The sequence below is a fragment of the Psittacula echo genome (genome assembly GCF_963264785.1).
Source record: "Psittacula echo genome assembly, chromosome: 17".
In the NCBI taxonomy this organism is placed as follows: Eukaryota; Metazoa; Chordata; class Aves; order Psittaciformes; family Psittacidae; genus Psittacula; species Psittacula echo.
In genome coordinates, this window is record NC_137753.1 from 8,542,991 (window position 1) to 8,561,955 (window position 18,965).

The following is an 18,965-nucleotide window of genomic DNA, read 5'->3' on the forward strand; positions in this document are numbered from 1 at the left end:
AATAAATCTTCAAGTCATTTGCAGCACTGACTGTGCCTATTACCTACCGAATCTTCAGCTTGAGAGTCCTCCTCCTCCACCGCCAACTCTTCCACCCAGTCAGAATCTACCTCAATCGCCCGCTCCTCTCCATCCACAGAAAGATGGCTTGGTCCTTGGCCACTACTCTGGCTCAGTGCATTAGTGACATCAGCCAGGTAAGAGACAATATGGCATGTACACTCCAGGATAGTCACATGCTGTGAAGTCGAGATGAAAATGAGAGGCAATACTTAGATCCCATAAGAGCATATAACCGTCCCCCCTGCCCAAACTGCTTTAAAACTTCCCACTCCAGGGGAAGCTCAGGTTAGATATAAAGAAGTTCTTCCTTGTGAGGGTGCTGAGGTGCTGGCACAGGGAATTGATAAATGCTCCATCCCTGGCCAGGCTGGATAAGGCTTGGAGCAACCTGCTCTAGTGTGAGGCATCCCTGCCCATGGCAGGGGCTTGGAACTGATCTTAAGGTCCTTTCTAACCTAAACCACTCCATGATTCTATGAAGCCAAACCAGGACAGCTGATACAGCTCCTGCCTGAGATTAATTCCTGCAAGTCAAGCAATAGTCTTACCTTCCCTTGCATGACGTTTGCATTCATCTTTTCTACCACGTTCTTCTGAGACAGGTATTTCTTGCTGTAACATGAAACAGTGGATAAGATCATTACAGCCTTTTGGAAGTACAAACTCTGACCAGCAGCTTCAAGCATTGAGTTTGCTTTAAATTAACAATAGGAAACGTATACAATAATTAAACCATTCAAGAGTGGAAAAGACAGAACATATGGCTGTTCTTGGGACACACACACACACAGAGATCAGCCTCTCTCAGACAAAAATAAACTAAAAATAAGCGTGTATCTAAGCATTAACTTCTGTCCCCAAATTCAGTGTTGCAAATGAACAACCAGCAGCTCACAGTTGGCTCTTACCATCTGCCCAGCCAGTCAACAGCAGCACCGTGAAGCTGGAGGTGTCCTGCACCTTGTCCTGCACTAGCCAAAGTTGCCATCACGACCATCAGTTCAGGGAAGCCTGTGCCATCACCATTGGCCAACATTTCTGTTGCCATTGGTATTAGAGTACTCAGCAGAACAGTGCACACACCTTCTCCAACTTGGCTGATCAAGAAGAACAAAGACAGGTCGGTCATCCACTGAAATAAGCCCCACACCTCCAATGTCTTCCCCATCACTTCATTTGAAAGCTGAGGACAAGAAGCCATCAGCAAAGCACAAGTCATTGCACATCTAAAGAACAAAAGAAATGATGAGCCCACCAAAGAAACGACAAAGGTTGTACTCTACCTGTTTTCCCTAACAATGTAAGTGGTCAGGAGTTGCAGCAGCTGCCTGTTCTCTTGCACAACATCCAGCTGGTCTGAATCTTTGGGTGGGGACATGGTCATCCTGGTTAACCAGGCCTGGAGACGCACAGGCTCCACACAAGCCAGCTGAGCCAAAGAGCCACAAAGTCGCAACAGGCTGGGGTTGGGACTCTTCTCAGCTGGGGGAGAAAATGACTGGTGAGTGACAGATGCCACAATGAATGTGTTTGAAGATGGCTTTCCATTTAAAGCGTGAGGCTGTCACTCCACTTCCTCCTACAGTTTTTCTTTCAAGCATCTTCACATGACAGTCTAATACAAGAACAGTATAAAGTGGACAAAGGCAGGACAGAAGAGATTCAACAATCACTTACTGAGCTGGAAGAGTTTGGTGAAGAACTTCAGCACCCTGTTACAAAACTTGGCTGAGAGGTTTTCATTGGCTGTGGCCATCATGATCTGGACCAGTTCTCCACTGGATGGAGAGGAAAAATTTAGTCAGCTTTGTAAAATACAACCCATTCCTGTTTTTACACTTGCCCTTTTGTTTAAGACTGGCAATGGTTTGGATTAACTGCTCAGCAGTCAAGCCACAGAAACTGCTTTCAGACAAACAATGAACCCTTAACTCAGACTAAACCTTGTAAATCTCATGAGCTCCTGAGTTGCATACCAGTATTCTCCACATGTCAAGTCACAAAAGGGCCTGTACTGGTTTCTAAACCAAAATTCAGGATATTCTTGCCTGCTTTTCCCTTCCATGTTAATAAAGTACAGCCAGACTGCTTCTGTTTTGAGCTGTTGAACATGTAGAGAGAACAAGCAGACAATGGTTGGCTTTCTAACAGAGAAAACCTTTCCTCCAGTCCACCATCTGTCAGAACACTGTGTTGTGCTATGTGTTTCCACCACGATCTGTCTTCATATTTTGAAGTCAGGTCAACACCCCACCTCCACCCTTAAAATTATCACCCTATTGCCTGTGGAAGCACTGAGAGAACTTGGGAATTTGCATCTTGATCTGTGACTGCCTATAGACCAGCACCTCTCAAACCCTCCTCCTAATGCCTTTGAAAAGTTTCCCCACTGGTGATCACTCAGTGTGAGGAATCACTGAATATTTTATTTGGAGTGACAAAGACCTAGGTCCTCTCTCACACAGAAAGTCTTTTCATACTCTTCTGCACTGTGTGCAGGGTATCCTATCTCTACATGGCTCCTGTGCAATGGTATTAACATCCCTTAGGTGTTGACAGTGACAAGCTGAGAGGAAAAGGAAGAATAATCAAGTTCCTGGGCTATAAATTTCAGGAATACTTCACCTTTCTGAAAAGAATTCCTCCATGGCTTTTCGGGCCTGGCTGCTCTCCAGCTGCTTCTCCAGATGCTGCAGACATTCCTCCAGGATGGACTCATCCAGGCCACTGAGAACCAAAATGTACAAATTAAATCAGAATACTGAAGAGTAATTTCAACAATTATGAGAGTCAAGAAGTGATCATTTTGCTAATACAAGTCTAATACATTTTCTGCTCACTGAAAGCAGCTCTCCTTCCAACCATCCATAAACAGTAAATCCACCCAGTGTTCAGGAAAAAGGTGGCACATGATGCACAGTTGCAGTCAGAAACCTAGAATGATCTAGACCTTTCAGACACCTCACATGACAAATTCCTATAAATGGCTGTTCTTTTTACACTTTAAGTGACTTCTAGTGTTACTCCTCCCTTATTCTCCTGCATTCACCCCCACTCCACAAAGCACTCAACAAGTAAAATCCAATTACATTTACATCCTCTACCAGAAGGCTCAGTACATCTCCCTCTGAATACTTCCCACCCAGAGAGGATCAGTGTTGAAAAGATGCAACATCATCATGCCTAATGGTTTTATGTTTCAGATGGGCAGAATCAACATCTGTGCACCAAGCTTATTCCTTCTATACACACACTGAGTAAGTGGTGGGAAGCCAAAATCTGCCTAGTTTGCTGTGATAAAGCAGGGATTAGCCATCTTTACAAACAGCAAGAACAGAGACAAAGGAATATAAAGCAAGTTAGGTCAGTATCTTCAGCTTTGATTTCCTGCTTGTATTTCCATAATTTTCTACTTGCTTAAATACAAAACTATCCAGATAGAAACATGCTCCATCCAGATTTACAAGAGATGATTCAAATCCCCACCGCCTGAATGGCAGTGCTGAAAACTGGTAATGAAATAAAACATCTCCTACTTTTAGTCTGCAAATATAGAAGTCTTCAAGAGATAAAAATAAGCTGATTTTTCACCTTTGTATTGTGCTGTTCAAGAACAGACACTGATATTTAAACAGACTGTAGTAATTCTTTGTATATAGCTTTGCTGGAAGAGAACCACAAGCCACCCAGCCCATTACCTGTTTGGATCAGAGTGATGGGCCAAGATGTTATAGCATCCTGTGATCAATTTCTCATAAACTCGTGCCAGGAATTCATCAGATTCTGCAGGGCCCAAGATCCTTTCTAGGGAGTTGCTGCTTATTTCTGCCACACTCTCTGTGCTGGTCTCCAAAAGGAGGGGCAATAGGGAATGAATCACCTGTGGTGGGTTCAAATCATCTGACCAGCTTGAAAAGAAAAAGCAACCAAGTTAATTCTCTGCATGATGTATCACAGAATGTCCTTATTGCATAAATGAGAAGTCACACAAGTAAGGCACAAGTCTAGAGGGAAGTCAGAGATAAAACCCTTTTTAGAAAGGTGGGGTGAACACACAGTCCCAATTTGGAAAACTCTACACATTTCTTCTGCATATGAACAGGTACAACGTTTTCCTAGACATTCACTCTACTACTTACTATGGTTTTGGAATCATCTGCACTGTCAGCAACTATTTTTCTGTTTCAGAATATCTTAAGAGTAAGTCCTTGGAAATAATTCCTTGTGCTTTGAAAACATCACACAAGTGAACGATAGCCAAACACAAAGGAATTTGTTAGACCCAAATTGTTTCAGTTTATACCCTAGTTTCTTCAAGTTCCTGTTTCGTAAACAGTATTAAAGGTTTCTCTCAGGGAGTTTGACTCCTAGAGATAGCAAATCAAGACAGAAGGGCTGTCTTTCATTCATTTAATTTTAAATAAATGATACTTCTAGTAAACTAAGACTAACTCCATTAAAGACTTAGTCCCAAACACAGCACCAGTTCATTAAGCATTCTACCTGAAGGGGCTGATGAAGACAGACATTCCCAGGAGCAGACAGATAGATACAGCAAGAATGTCACCTAAAAAGCATCACTTACACAATAAGATCCCCAGTGAGCCTGACCAGGGAGAGAAGGGTGTGCTTTAGGGAAGCTGCAAGAGGTAGACTTTGGCTGCAGAGAGTACCGAGGTGGGCAGCCTGAACTGCGCTGATGTAGCTTTCTGCTGGGATTGTGTCATTTGCAAAGGCATTGCGCTAAGGATGGAGACACACATAAACATCAGAACATCTACTGCCAACAGTACACCCTGCCCACCATTCCCAGGGATTTATGGAGTTAGGATCACACCAGATCCATCCACAAAGCTGGACTCACCCACGAGCCAATGTTTGGAAACTCATTTGTATGAATGTTGTTCCATGATTCACATAAAGTCTGCACAGCTGATGGCAGGTTCTGAACAAGTGTTGGACCTGCAGTTAATACAGAATTATAATGTATAGTTAATACAGAATCGTAATCACTGAGTCATTTCATGGGTCCTGTTGAAAACTGGAATGCTTCTGCAACACTATTTAAAACTAGATCATTATTCAAGACACATCTGGAGCTAAACCGAGGTGTAATTCCACTGTTCTATGCTTATGACAAATCAAAATTAACCCTAAGCTTGCAAGAGCTTCCCAGCTTCTTCCGCTTCATTAAAATCACAGAAAACATGGCAAAAATACTCATTTGCAGCAGTCTTCAACATATCAGTATTTCATAATTCCCCTTCCCACCAGAGCACCAACATGGTTAAAAAGCATTTCAGTAATCCAGATAAGCCCACAGGATAGTTACTCTTCCAAGGTATGCCCAACTTTTTCAGTTGTTGGGATACTAAAGGAGAAAGCTTCCTAGTTTTCGCTGACAGAATAATGCACTCTTTTGAACATGGTTGAGAACTTGTTACCCAGCGTACAGCTTTGAAGCTCAATGTCTGCAGCACTGTACAAAGCTTTACCTACACAGAGGAGGAAATCCGAACCACTCAGTACTCTCACCTAGAGTATTGGACTTGCAACGGCTGGATCCAATGGCCAGGACAGCAGCATAACCTCGTAGCTTCTCCTCAGAGGGCTTGTTCTCAGTGGAGCCCTCTTCAGAGAGGCTTTGTAGCAAGTAAGATCTGCATTCAAGATGGAAAGGATTCATTTCAGGATCAGCTCTGCCTTTTAGAACTAAATGTCTCAATATAGTGACAGATAAAGCAAACTCCTGAAGTTCTGCCCCACCCTTTGTGTTCTTAGTTCACCATTAAGGGAGTTTTGGGCTTTTATCTTCTTTAAGTTACTTACCAGGAAAAGTACCCACTCAAAAGAAAAATCAATTACTTTTGCTTTCTTCTACATAGGTTCTAATGAGAGTTTGGAAGACTTCAGACTTTTAATGTAAGAATTAACCCCACTCTCTTTCTTGATGGTCTGACAGTCTCAATATTGAAATAACCTTTAGTGGCACTATCCTAGAGAGTGGTAAGAGGAGGTTTCACCTTTGGAGGAAAAGTTGGGTTTGCAAGCTTGCAAGAAAGCCTTAAAAGAGCAGACAAGAAGGATGCTTAGAAACAACGTCATACACATGGCTTGAGAAGCTACTTTTAATTCTTCTTTTAAAACAATGACCACTCTAGAGGACCTAAGTTAGAAGTAATTATACTGGACTATAAAATAAAAAGGCATCTAACTCTAAGAAAACAACAAACCAAATGCAAAGAAAGCCCCATGCACACAAGATCCCTATTACTGATCCTAAGAGTGTACCTGGTAAACGTAGCATAAGTGTCAATAAGCTGTAGCGTAGCCGGGAGGAGGTTCTTGGTTATCTCTGAAGACTTGTGTGGATCAGTCTCTGCAGCTAGCTTGGAAAAGTGCTCATCTAGAGAAACCTGAATCTTGGAAATTGCAGCATCAAGGGTGTAAATGGACTGTAAACTGGGAACTTCGTGCAGCTGGAGAATAGTTGTGCAGTCAACACCACAGAAAGAAGAGATCTTTAAATACAAAGGGATGGAACAGTAAGTGCAACTCATCCCACAAAACCAGAGGCTCCGTACACACAATTCCATTCACACCACCTTTACCTGTCGAGCAAAGTATTCCTCTGCTATCTCCACATCATATTTCACTGAGCTGCACTTGCTGGAGGCCAATTCAATCAGAGAAGCAGCATGGTCAGCTTTCATGCCCTGCTTGGTAAGGTGATCCTATAGATGCCAAAAATAGACCCATCACACTTCAGAAGTACTCTATAATTAACCACTCCGACAACAACCAGGCTAGAAAGCCTTAGAGACCATGGCCACAAGTTCCCATTTCTCACCATCACACCCATGTAACGAATCCCACACACAGTCAGCATGGAAAAAACACGACACTGACATTCCTACTATCAACAACATCCTAAAACACCCCTATAAAGATGAGCTGTACCTTGATCCACGTGACGTAAGATGTGATTCGCAGTCGGGAAGACCAGCGCAGTGTGTGTAAAATATCACATTCACTCATCTCTGGTGTGTTCGTGGCTAATTGATTCATGTAGGTTTTGGATGGAGGCAAAATCCCTAATATCCTCCACAGTATCAAGAAGTAGTACTGAAGTGCACAGGCTTCCTAAACAGAAGTAACAGTTAGACAAATTAGGGATGAAAGACTGCAGTTTCAACCATGACAGCTACTGAAATGATCTCCTTAAAGACTCCAGACTCCTGCAGATGTGCCACATGAGATGAACACATACCAGAGTTGAGTTAGTGTCATATAGGATAAAGGGTAACGGGTTTAAACTTAAACAGGGGAAGTCCAGGTTAGATATAAGGCAGAAGTTCTTCCCTGTTAGGGTGGTGAGGCCCTGGCACAGGTTGCCCAAAGAAGTGGTAAATGCTCCATCCCTGGCAGTGTTCAAGGCCAGGTTGGTCAGCTTTGGGCAACATGGTCTAATGTGAGGCATCCCTGTCACGGCAGGGGGTTGGAACTGGATGAGCTTTCCAACACAAACCATTCTATGGTTCTACGAAATTATGCAACAGAGAAAAGAAAAATGAAGGATCATATAATTTTTTATCTGCTTCATCATATTCCAGCCAGACCTCCTGGCATTACCAGGACATAGAGCAAGTCTAAAACACGCTCTGAGTTAATACTTCGTAAGATGTACCACCACCATACATACTACCTTTATACCACTTTTAGCTATGGGATTTTTAAGTTCCTCATTACTCCAACCACTGTCCAAAACACTTTGGCTGAACATTTTGCTTGATAGTTTGAAAACAAACAACGTTACAGCAATAGTCTCACCAGTGCAGTGACATTTTTATTCTCTTTCCTCCTGAGCGTATCAAACTGTGACCCAGCAGCAAGTAAGGAAGTCAGGGCTGTGTAAAGCTCATCATACTTCGTAGTCCGAGAGAAAAGGACCTCACAAACCTGCAAGAGATGATGTGTCAGCATCTTTGCTTTGCAAATTGCACAGCTCTGTGTTTATACACAGCCAAGTTCTCAAGTGATCAAAATACCCACAAACCAAAACCATGCAAAAAAAAACTTCAGGAAGCTAGTTCTGCTAGGAACCTCTCTCCCCAGTCAGAATACCAATGAACTGGTTATAGGGGAGCATGCATGAAGCAAGCCCATAACCTTGATGGCAACAAATTTACTGAGGAAACAAAACCCAGGAAGAACATGGAGCTAAATTGTGGGAAAATAATTCTAATGCCATGTGTCTTTGTTGCAGATGCCTCAGCAGCACCGAAAAATCAGCATGGATGTGACAGGGCTCTGTCACAGCATACACATTTGAATCACAAGCACTACTACAAGTAGTCCAACACATCTTCATAGATTTTGCATACTGATTTCCCTGAAATTAGGTGCACAAAGAACACCCATATTATCTTATCCAGCCACTACTCCTTTCTCCACTTAGTGGAAAACTTCTAGTGTCTCTGATTCATCAGCTCCTTCCTTCTTTCCTTTCTCTTCTGACACGCACCAAATCTTCATGGCCCATAAAGGTTCACAGAAAGGTCTTTAAAACAGAGATTCCTGTACCATGCTATCCAAACGGTTTAGGTCATCTTCAGAAGCTTCTAGAGATAGGATGCAGTAGAACCTGGGCTGTGGAGCTGCATCTGGAACACAAGGACAGAAAATGATGTTCAAAGTGATGGTTTTAATCAGGCAGTATTGTGTTATACTGTCTCCTCCATCTCCACCATCTTTCACATTAAGGCTACTACCAGATTCTACTAAGCTGGCTTCATAGCACACTATATGTGCTGCAACCTATGGTATATGCAACCAAGGTCTTCCTACTCCTACAATCCTGGTACAATAAATCCGTATTTATTTTCAGTTACTTGTAGCATAGTCCTAGATGACAATAATTTTATTCAATACAACTTTTCTTGCATTTTTAAATGCGTTACATAGCTATGCCCATTAGAAGTAGGAAAAGCTACACCAGGGCACTCCTTCATTTGTAAAGGCAAATCTGAGTATAAAAAATTCCTTACGTTTTCTTTCTTACCTGATGAACAGTGTTTGGTCCAGTTTTCTTCCACTTCTTTAAACCCATGATAGAGTGGGACTGACGTTCGCCTGCTGCTGTCCTGGGATCCACTCACCCACCCAATGGGTGGAGTCAGCAAATTGTATTGTACCTAAATTCAAAAACACAGACAAAAAACCACCCATGGCATCTTTGTCATTAGGGATGGGGGGGAAATACAATCACCAACACCACATCCCTGTTGGTAAGACACAATCATTCCCAGCTTCCAAGCGAAGCTCTAGACCCCATCTCATAGAATGGTTTGGGCTGGAAATGATCTTAAGATCATCCAGTTCCAATCCCCTGCCATGGGCAGGGACACCTTCCACTAGAGCAGGTTGTTCCAAGCCCCATCCAACCTGGCCTTGAGCACTGACAGGGATGGAGCATTATTTACCACTTCTTTGGCAACCTGTTCCAGTGCCACATCACCCTCTCAGGGAAGAGCTTCTTCCTTATATCTAACCTGAACTTCCCCTGTTTAAGTTAAAAGCCACCACCTCTTCTCCTCTCTGATGGTTTTTACTCTGGAGTGAACAACTAAAATCAATGATCAAGCTTCTACCAAGTGGAAAAGCCATGCACAAAACACCAGCATCCCATTAACAACAAGAGTGCCCAAAACCTCAACAGTGAAAAGTTAAAGCAAGGACATGGTGTACAAGGTTTTCCACAATACCCCAATACTCAAGATTTTGACAGATAAGACGGGACATTGATCCTGCCCTTACTAGGATTCATTAGGACAGGAGTTACACCACGAATTCACACTCAAACAGAACCTGCTGCTAGGAATCAACAATGGTAGTTTAATCACACATTACAATTCCAAACGCTGGTAACAAAATTAAACCCAATTTACTCCCTAAAGGCCATGAAGAGACCAGAACACACCAGGTAATTGCCTGTTACACATTTCTGCTGGGTGACAAATTAAATAGCCAGGACATGACATCAAATCCTACCTGTTCAAAGAGGTACACAGGGGCTTTAGAATATTGATGGAGCAGGTAGTCAAACACCAAGAGGAGACGTGCCACAAGAAGCGGGACAGAAGATTGCTGGGTATCCATGTTCGCTGTCAGCTCCACAATTGTCTGGATACAGAGCATCACGATGGACCTGCGGCCCCTCTCAGAGAAATTGTGAAAAATAAGCAGCAGCAACTGGAGATGTTCAACATTCAGATCTTCTGTGTCACTGGGAAGAGTCCCCTGCAAGGCATTCTGCTTCAGTGTGCCCACAAACCTGACAACAAGAGAGGAAGTTTATGAAGTTCAATTTTCTCTTGGCTTAGATCCTTCTTAACTCTGGGTTAGAGAAACATTTTCATCATTTCCCTTTTCTGCTTATTCTAACACCAGCAATTTCACTGATTATCACTACATGAAGCACTGGAATGAGACTGCGCAAACATCAGAACCTACATTTGATGGAAAACATGAACAACCATTCAAAAGAAGAAAGAGAGATGCAAACCCATTCCCACAGGAAAGGCTGCCCACTTTAAGTCAGCTAAACCCTAGCAGAGACATACACACTATGGCAGAAAGTAAAAACCCTGGCACCATCATAACAGAACTTATCAGAAACCTGCTGGAATGAGACATTCCCTTTTTAAAACCAGGGCTCAGGCTCCACCCACTTAACTCCTGATCCTAGGTTTCATTTCCTACGCTCTCAGTGAAGGATTCCAGCAACACACAGACTGACCCTCTGCTCCTCCCAGCATCACATACCATCCCCATTCAGAGAACACACACACGCTGGTTATGCTGGTGGCAGAGAATTTTCCCTTGATAGAAAATAAGAGATTTAAGAGATGACTTTCAGCTCAATATAAAATTATCTCACCTTTCCCAGACTTTAAGGCATTCTGGAACATCAGGATCTCCCTGGGCAGTGGCTTTATGCTGCCAAATGAGGAGAAGTCGCGAGAGCACCGACAAACTCTGAGGGTGGATGTAGAGAGGCCACGGGCCCTCCGAAAAAGGGGCAACTCCCAGCTGCTGGAGAAGTGTATTCTGGAACAAAATAGACTTGTTGAGAAGAGGCAAGTCCTGCCTGATGCTTTAAAAGCATGATGTGAACAAACAGCAGGGCTCTTGGAGCTCCTAAGGGTTCACATAGCAATCCCTCTCATATCTCCAACACATGGCACAGCTACCAAGGGACACTTACTGCTGTCACTGTGCCACTTAAACCACAATAAACTTGCAACTTTAACACCAATGCATAAAAAAATAGCATTAATGAGCTCTACTCATTTCCTGCAGTATCACTGCAAGACTGTTTCTTCTACTATGTTCAGTATCTAAGAATCCAGAGGACGACCTCTTTGACTGGTCACAGCAATACTGCTTCTTTTCAAATATAGTAAAAAGGCAGATTTCTGAGAAGTGCAACTCTTTAAAACAAAAACCACAAACCAACAAAGTATTTTAAATACGGTAGAAAATGTACAGTAGTCAACAAAAAGTATAGGGATTGAATTCACTGATTGCAAGCAGATTTATACTTCTACTTAAAGTATTAAGTCAGGTCAGCCCATGACCTAGCAAATAAACCTAGAGGCTACGAAGTCAACACATGAAAGCAAAAGGATTAATCTGGTTCTCTCCTGAGAGAATTCCAAAGCCTTTTGGCATCAGTCCTGACAGCAAAGCAAATCTGCAGGAATCCCTCTTGATAAATGCATGGATAGATGCAACTCTCCAAAACAAAATATACAAACTCATTGCCTTTTCAGCTTTCATCAGCTTCGAAGTTCAGCGGATTAATGTGAACTCTGGATGTTAAGTTTACACTCTGCAGGATGTTTTGTACTGGATGACTGCAAAGGTCATCCAACTCAATGGAGCCAAAATATTCCAAGTTTTGTTTGCGAAAGAATATACTCTAGGGCTAAATGGAATCATCAACACATTAATCCAGGTGTGGAAAATCTGTGTAGAGACAGTAACAGACACCAACACTTCTTCATTTTATTTATACATGCAATCACACTTACCTGCAAAGCAGGGGACTGAAGATCTGAGGTCACCAAGGAATGGTTGAAGTGATACAGGGCAGCAGCAAACTCCTCATCGGATGTGCCTGTAAGACAGGGATCAAGCCATTTACTGCCATTGCTCTCTTACATTTCAAATTTCCACATGAAAGTAAGAAAACACACACCTCTAACTCCTACAGTCCGTGCTCTCTAACACAGAAGCTCTGCTCACTCACCCTTTAGCCCATCCTTATCCACCTCTTTGATGATGCTGGCCAGTGTAGCCATGTGTTGCTCCGAAAGAGATACGCTCAGGTAGTTGCGAATGAAGTTGTTCCTGGAGTTCAGCATAGAAGAAGTGATGAAGTTCAGAATGTTTGAAGCTAGGCTCAAAAACTGGAAAGAAAGGAGAAACACACCACAGAAGCAACCTTAAACAAAAACTAAACCACCAGCAAAATAGCTCAAGTCCCCTCACTCCACCCCAGAGTACAGGTTTACTCATTGCAAGCCAGCTCACTGCAATCAGTGTCCTGTATTTGTATCAGGATTAACAACAGACTCTGACAAGGTTGTAAGGCTCTCCTCCACTGCAGTATTTATTTTTGTCTTTCCCTGATGGAGCTGGAGCTAAAAGCATTCTATCAGCAAGTCATTTTGCTTATAGTTCTCTCTGTCTCTGTAACCCAAATAGATATGATCTTCAGGCTTTGCTTCCCTGGCAGTAACGCATACTATTCCACCTGACAGAAGAGGAGAGGAAATATCTTTCTTCAAAGGCAAGACAGTCATTGATTCTCCATCAGCAATGTACTTAAAATACCTCACATTTATCTTGTCTGTCAACATACCCAGCCACTGACAAGGCAACAACACTACAGCACAGCAGTTATTTCACTAAGCCTCAAGACCTTCTCGTACCAACTCTGGATCTTTGCGGCTGGCCAGGATGTTCCCGTTCTCTCCAGCACTCTGTTTGTTTGGGCTTTTCACTCTAGGGGAGCTCTCCAAAGGGGGTGGTGGAGGCGGGGGTGGTGGGGCCACCTTCTCTTTGCTTGGAGAGATTGTCTCTTCAAACCATTGCCCAAGGATTGGTTCACTGTCCTCATCTAACACAGGAGGCAGGAAAAACAAAAGCATAATGTTATAAGCAATGTTACATACCTTATGCAAACTACTCAGCTTAGAAAAGAGTTTCAGTTTAAGGCATCTGCTATCTTCATTTTTCCTTCCCAAATCACAAGGCTAAGCACTTTTACACAAGTCCAACAAGAGATTACAAGAAGTTATTTCCACTCTCTTAAGCAAATACTGCCAAATCCCAGGCACTCAGCCTTTAGTTTACACCAAAAAGCACAGTCAGCGCTGCTTCTGCCAAACAGCTCTTACAAACTGGTTCACATTCTCAGCACTGAATGTCATTCCAGCCCAAGAAGGCAACAACCCAGTAGCCAAGTTTCCACTAAATCTGAAAGATGGTGCAAAAATCCTGCCTTAAGTTCCTTGCTGCTATTACCTTGGCTGCTGTCCTCCTCAGTGCTGCTAAAATCATCCTCATAGTAAGTATTAGAATCAGTGGAGGCACTTGCATCACTACTCATGGAGCCTTTCCTCTGACGCTGCAAGACACAAGCCTTGGGAGAACAGCAGAACAAGTTTAATTTTAGAATGATGAATGGTAAGAATTTGAAAACAAGAGTAAATTCCTAACACATCTTCATTTTCTTCTAGCACATTTGTCTCAACTAAGTTATGAACAGGTTTTCAAGGCTTCTCCCCCTGAAGCTGTATTAAAAATACCACAGGATGGTGGAAAACAAATAACCTACGCCAAGCTTGTAAGCAACACTTCAAGTAACAGCTCTAACATAAAGCATCTGTTCTGAATGCAGCCTTTTCACCCCCTCCTAAACTTACAAATACCACTGAGCCTACAGAAAAAAATTGACTAGAACAAGTCTGTCAACTTTACATCTCTGTAGAAAGAGAGAGGCTCCAGTTGACAGCTGAAAGAAGAATTCTAAGTTCTTAGCACAGTCACAACTTGTAAAGTGAGATTTTTCCATGTGCATGGCACTTAGGAGGAGTGCCCCAGCCACAGAAGTTCTCCAGCCGGTTCCTACCTTTCTGTAGGAAGTAGATAGCAAAGTCAGCAGCAAGTTAGTGAGTGGGACAGAATCTATCAGCCGCTGAATCCTCTGGATAGACGTGCTTTGAGCCATGATATCCAGCACTGCTGGCGGCCCATCGCTCTCCCAGCCCTGCAGGATGGCAGTGAGAAGAGAATTTAAAGTGTGTTTCAGTGGAGAAGGCAAAATGTTCCCCAAGAATGTATATGTTACCTACATACCTTGTGCAATGCCTCCACTTGCAGATCTTGAAAGAGTGATGACAGCAATTTGATAGCATGATTTGCCAGCACTACAGACAGAACACCAAACCCTTGATGCCTACAGAAACATAAAGGAAACAAACCTTACTAAGGCCTTTCAATACCTTAAGGGACTACAAGAAATCCTTTTTACAAAGACAAGGGGAATGGTTTCGAATGAAAGAGAGTAGATTTAGACTAGATATCAGGAAAAGAATCTTCTCTATGAAGGTATCAGAAAAGATTGCCCAGAGAAGCTGTGGCTGCGCCATCCCTGGCAGTGTTCAAGGCCAGGTTGGACACAGGAGCTTGGAGCAAGCTGCCCTAGTGGAAGGTGTCCCTGCTCATGGCAGGGTTTGGAACTGGATGAGCTTGAAGGTCCCTTCCAACCCAAACCAGTCTGGGATTCTATGATTCTAATTTCAAAGGGAGGGAGGGGAATATATTGAGTACAGTGACTGCTTTGCTAAATTGAAGACAGCGACTTGTTCCCAAGAATAAAGAACTGACTCCCTTGAATTATGACTGGGGATAAAACTTTAGAGACCAACAAGACTCTGTGGTAGCTACTTGCTGGGCATGGCTAGACACATGGACAGTGACTACTTCAGAGAGGTATTTACATACCCTTTCCCAGGTCCTAGTTTGGGAGACCCAACGCCCTCCTTAGTGCGAGCAATAATGTCTCTGACACGAAGAGCAGCCAATGGATCTTTCTCCTTTCCCTTATCAGCCAAGGCCGTGGGGCTGAGGTTCAAGATGAGGAAGAGGCTGTTTAGCAAACACCAAGCCCCAAGCAGCTGGAAGTTCTGATAATGCTATCGTGCCAAAAATGAAGGGGGAAGGGGAGGAAAAAGGCATCAAAAAGACAAAATAGTGTCAATCCAAAATGCCAAAATATACAAGCGCAAAACCAGTGAAAGAGCTTCCCAAGATACAAATCTTACCTCACCCCCTGCACGGCGCGAGTTGCTGATGGCTTGTCCAATCATTTCATAGATTTCAAGCTGCAAATAAATCCAAAGCCATGGTAATATTTAAGTTAAGCTCCAAATACAAATTGCATTTTCCCCTCTACAATTAGCCACCACCTCACTACTTCCTTTATCAGCAAGTCTAATGCCTAGAAACAACAGCTATGTATTGCAATCCAAAGGAATACAAACTCTATGCACTTCACTTGCTAAGAATGAAACAATAACCATGCTTTTTCATCTACTTACACATTTCTGTACAATAGTAGCAGCATCATTTTCATAATCTTCTTCTTTGGAACTTGTTGACCCAGTTCGTACCTGCTGAGTGCTACCCACGTGCAGGATAGCCATGCAAGTGGCCACACTCACACCTGATTCAAAACAAGAGGTCACATTCTTACCAAGAGCCAGACTTAGGACTCAATGTTCCTACTTTTCGTATTAAACCAAGCAGTATCAAACATGCCCATAAACCAGATGGAGCAGGGAATATTCCATATTACAGCTGACAGATTAAAAATCCTTCTGAACTACTCTCAAAGGAGTAAAGTTTTACTCTACAGAAACACATCAGAACAATCAAAGGAGGAGATGTTTTACCATGGAATTCAATGCCATTTTTAAGGCAATCTTCATACTCTACTCCCATATCTCTTTAAAACGTTACTCATACCAATTAACCACTCAGGATGCTGGTGTATGAAACCACTCCTAGGAACAAGGTTGATTTGGGGGATATAACCAAGTAAGCTGAAGCCGTAAGCACTGCAAAAATACATTATGCTCTGAACATTAAAAAAACAGAAATCACAGGCTATTAAGAGGATGTTGAGCTGGTGCTTGTCAGGGATACTGACAAGAACATTTGCATAATATACCAGAATTTCAGTGTTACTATAACAATTTTCATCTGAACCTAGTCACCACACTGCACAGTACGCTGCACAGCTTTCAAATTCAGGAGAAATAAAGGTTCTTGTAGGCTGAGTCTCAAATGTGCAGGGAACAATGCAGAACAAAAGCAAGAGTGACTTAAAGCTCCAGAGAAAATACAGGAAATCCATTCACCTGCATAGAGACAGCTGAGAGCAAGAACAGTCACATCTTGGAGACGTGTGGGTGTCAGGGGCTCCAGTACAGGCAGAGACAGAGTATCCAGTGCCATGGTCACATCTATTACCAGCGAATGAAATCTACAGTAACGACACATGCTAAGGTTCAGCAATGTGATGTACACATCAAATCACAGAGTTAACTGGGCTGGAGAAGACCTTTAAGACCACCCACTCCAACCCTCATCCCAGCACTGCCAAGGCCACCACTAACCCATGACACTGAGGGCCTCATCTACACAGTGTGTGAACACTTGCAGGGACGGTGACTGCAGCCCTGCCCTGGGCAGCCTCTTCCAATGCCTGAGCATCCTTTGGGGAAGGAATTGTTCCTCAGCTCCATCTAAACCTCCCATGGAGCAGCTTGAGGCCGTTTCCTCTTGTCCCATCCCTTGTTCCTTGGGAGCAGAGCCCAGCTCCCTCCTGGCTTCATCCTCCTGTCAGGCAGTTGTAGGGAGCAATAAGTCTCCCTCTGAGCCTTCTCTTCTCCAGACTAAACTCTCCCAGGTCCCTCAGCCATTCCTCATCACACTTGTGCTCCAGGCCATGCACCAGCTCCGTTGCCCTTCTCTGGTCTTGCTCCACCACCTCAATGTCTCTCTTGTAATGAGGGGAAGAGAACTGAACACAGGATTTGACATGCCGCCTCACCAGTGCCCAGCGCAGGGAGACAATCACTGCCCTGGTCCTGCTGGACATCCGACACCTCACAGGAGCACTACTTTAATTGATGCTGCATAACCAGCACAGTTATTTTCTCTCACACAGTGTACCCAGCATCCACCAGAGGAGAGCAAGGACAGACACTTACCCATTGCGAACAGCAGTGGCATCTGCCACTGTGGCTGGCATAATGAAGAATGAGTTGGCTGACACTGCATCCTGAAACCGATTGATGTAGCGCAAGAAGTAGGGGAGGTTCAGGCACACTCTCAGCAGCTTTTCAGAGCCACCTACCAAAAAAAACCCCAGAAGTGTTATTTTTACTGATCTGTGGAAATGCTTCTAAGAACAGATCTAATGGTCATCAGTAATTGACTTAATTATTCTTTGTGGTGAGCAAATATCATCAGAGATGAGGTAACAGGATAAAGCCTAGTTTACAACACATAAACCAGGTGAAGTTTTCAGCCACACTCATAACAAGTGTCACAAAGCTCTGTGTGCATGTTATGTGACACCCCAGGTCTAATTCACACCTCTTCAATAATCCATCCCATAAGCTATTTCATATGGTCCACCTTATTTACCCCCCAAAACACAGTGACTGCATATAAATATACTAAGCTCATCTCCTCTGCAATGAAGAAAACTACATCACAGCCACAACCTCCTTCAGCACACAAATGAGTAAAACCTTCAGATCCTTCCCATTCGGAGCAGTAACATGTAACACTGGAGAGACATTTCCTCTTCTACTCCTTCCCAGATCCTTAAAAGCTGACTCTCACCAAGTTCTTGCAGGCTGGCCACGTTCTGAGCGATGAATATGCTTTTTGTCTTTGCTGCAGAGGTCTGATCTGTGGAAGCTTGATCCTCACTCTCTCCTTCCACCTGAAACCATTATGGGAGCATTAAAAATACATGGTATTGCAGCAACTATCTACACAGGAGCAAGGTGCAGCAGCAGCAGAACTCAAAAGAGCTACAAATATCACTGAACATTAGGGTCAACGAAGCAACAAAACTATTGTGTTGTTTGCCGCTTGTCAACATGCAAGTAGGATTTAAACACTTAAGAAAGGTTTTCTTTACACATGGGTACTAAAAAACTACCACTGACTGCCCTCTGCCCTTTCCTGAACCAATGTTACTAATGCTAAAGTTCAACCCTATTCTAGCGTTGGCTGTTTACCTGTGTTTCTGGTGTGATAGATGGTGACGATGAGACTCTAGGGTTGAAAACTGACGTCAACTGATTGAGGAAGTTCATCTGCACTTCTTTCTGTCTCAGTTCTGGGCTCACTGGGGAGGCCAGCTCCTTCTGGTCCTCTACTGCAGGGCAAACAGCAAAGCACCATTTCATACATCAAACCCTCAGTATTTTCTATGCCTAACTCAAGTGCTTCAAGTGATAGAAACATAAATGAAACTCCATACCATCAGAGAGGGTTTTAACAGTCTGAGGCAGCTTGGCTGACTTCATCATTGCTGTGAAGGTAATGATTTCAGTTCGATCCAGGCGGCTGCAGCCCGTACACAGCCCCTTTATCAACAGAATGAGGTGTTTCTACAAGAAAAAAGCATCAAGTACAACTTAAACTCTCTTGATTCCAATTATTCCTCAACAGCATTTATTCTAAGCAAATGCATTAACAGTACTGCACCTTCAGCTAGTGCGGCTACTGCAATATTCCAAACCCCC

At 43.2% G+C, this 18,965-nt stretch overlaps 1 protein-coding gene across 12 annotated transcripts in view; it reads right to left on the reverse strand.

Moving 5' to 3' along the window:
• Positions 1-18,965, reverse strand: part of UBR4 (ubiquitin protein ligase E3 component n-recognin 4) — an 81,111-nt gene that overhangs the window by 55,795 nt on the left and 6,351 nt on the right. For all 12 annotated transcript variants that reach the window (XR_013958171.1, XR_013958172.1, XM_080631167.1 and 9 more), the window contains exons 4-35: positions 18,701-18,830; positions 18,456-18,595; positions 18,052-18,154; positions 17,412-17,553; positions 16,557-16,681; positions 15,735-15,859; positions 15,459-15,518; positions 15,139-15,329; positions 14,491-14,590; positions 14,264-14,401; positions 13,657-13,774; positions 13,062-13,249; positions 12,377-12,536; positions 12,159-12,244; positions 11,003-11,172; positions 10,114-10,396; positions 9,125-9,257; positions 8,647-8,726; positions 7,894-8,022; positions 7,024-7,206; positions 6,675-6,797; positions 6,355-6,584; positions 5,599-5,723; positions 4,928-5,025; positions 4,649-4,806; positions 3,762-3,971; positions 2,689-2,790; positions 1,741-1,841; positions 1,347-1,545; positions 972-1,160; positions 612-675; positions 48-239 (exon numbers count right to left, since the gene is read on the reverse strand). Coding sequence is in view for 10 of the 12 variants with exons in the window: in XM_080631167.1 (XP_080487293.1) it covers positions 48-239; positions 612-675; positions 972-1,160; positions 1,347-1,545; positions 1,741-1,841; positions 2,689-2,790; positions 3,762-3,971; positions 4,649-4,806; positions 4,928-5,025; positions 5,599-5,723; positions 6,355-6,584; positions 6,675-6,797; positions 7,024-7,206; positions 7,894-8,022; positions 8,647-8,726; positions 9,125-9,257; positions 10,114-10,396; positions 11,003-11,172; positions 12,159-12,244; positions 12,377-12,536; positions 13,062-13,249; positions 13,657-13,774; positions 14,264-14,401; positions 14,491-14,590; positions 15,139-15,329; positions 15,459-15,518; positions 15,735-15,859; positions 16,557-16,681; positions 17,412-17,553; positions 18,052-18,154; positions 18,456-18,595; positions 18,701-18,830 (4,575 nt within the window). In the remaining 2 variants the exon portion in view is untranslated. The remainder of the gene's footprint in view (positions 1-47; positions 240-611; positions 676-971; positions 1,161-1,346; positions 1,546-1,740; positions 1,842-2,688; positions 2,791-3,761; positions 3,972-4,648; positions 4,807-4,927; positions 5,026-5,598; positions 5,724-6,354; positions 6,585-6,674; positions 6,798-7,023; positions 7,207-7,893; positions 8,023-8,646; positions 8,727-9,124; positions 9,258-10,113; positions 10,397-11,002; positions 11,173-12,158; positions 12,245-12,376; positions 12,537-13,061; positions 13,250-13,656; positions 13,775-14,263; positions 14,402-14,490; positions 14,591-15,138; positions 15,330-15,458; positions 15,519-15,734; positions 15,860-16,556; positions 16,682-17,411; positions 17,554-18,051; positions 18,155-18,455; positions 18,596-18,700; positions 18,831-18,965) is intronic.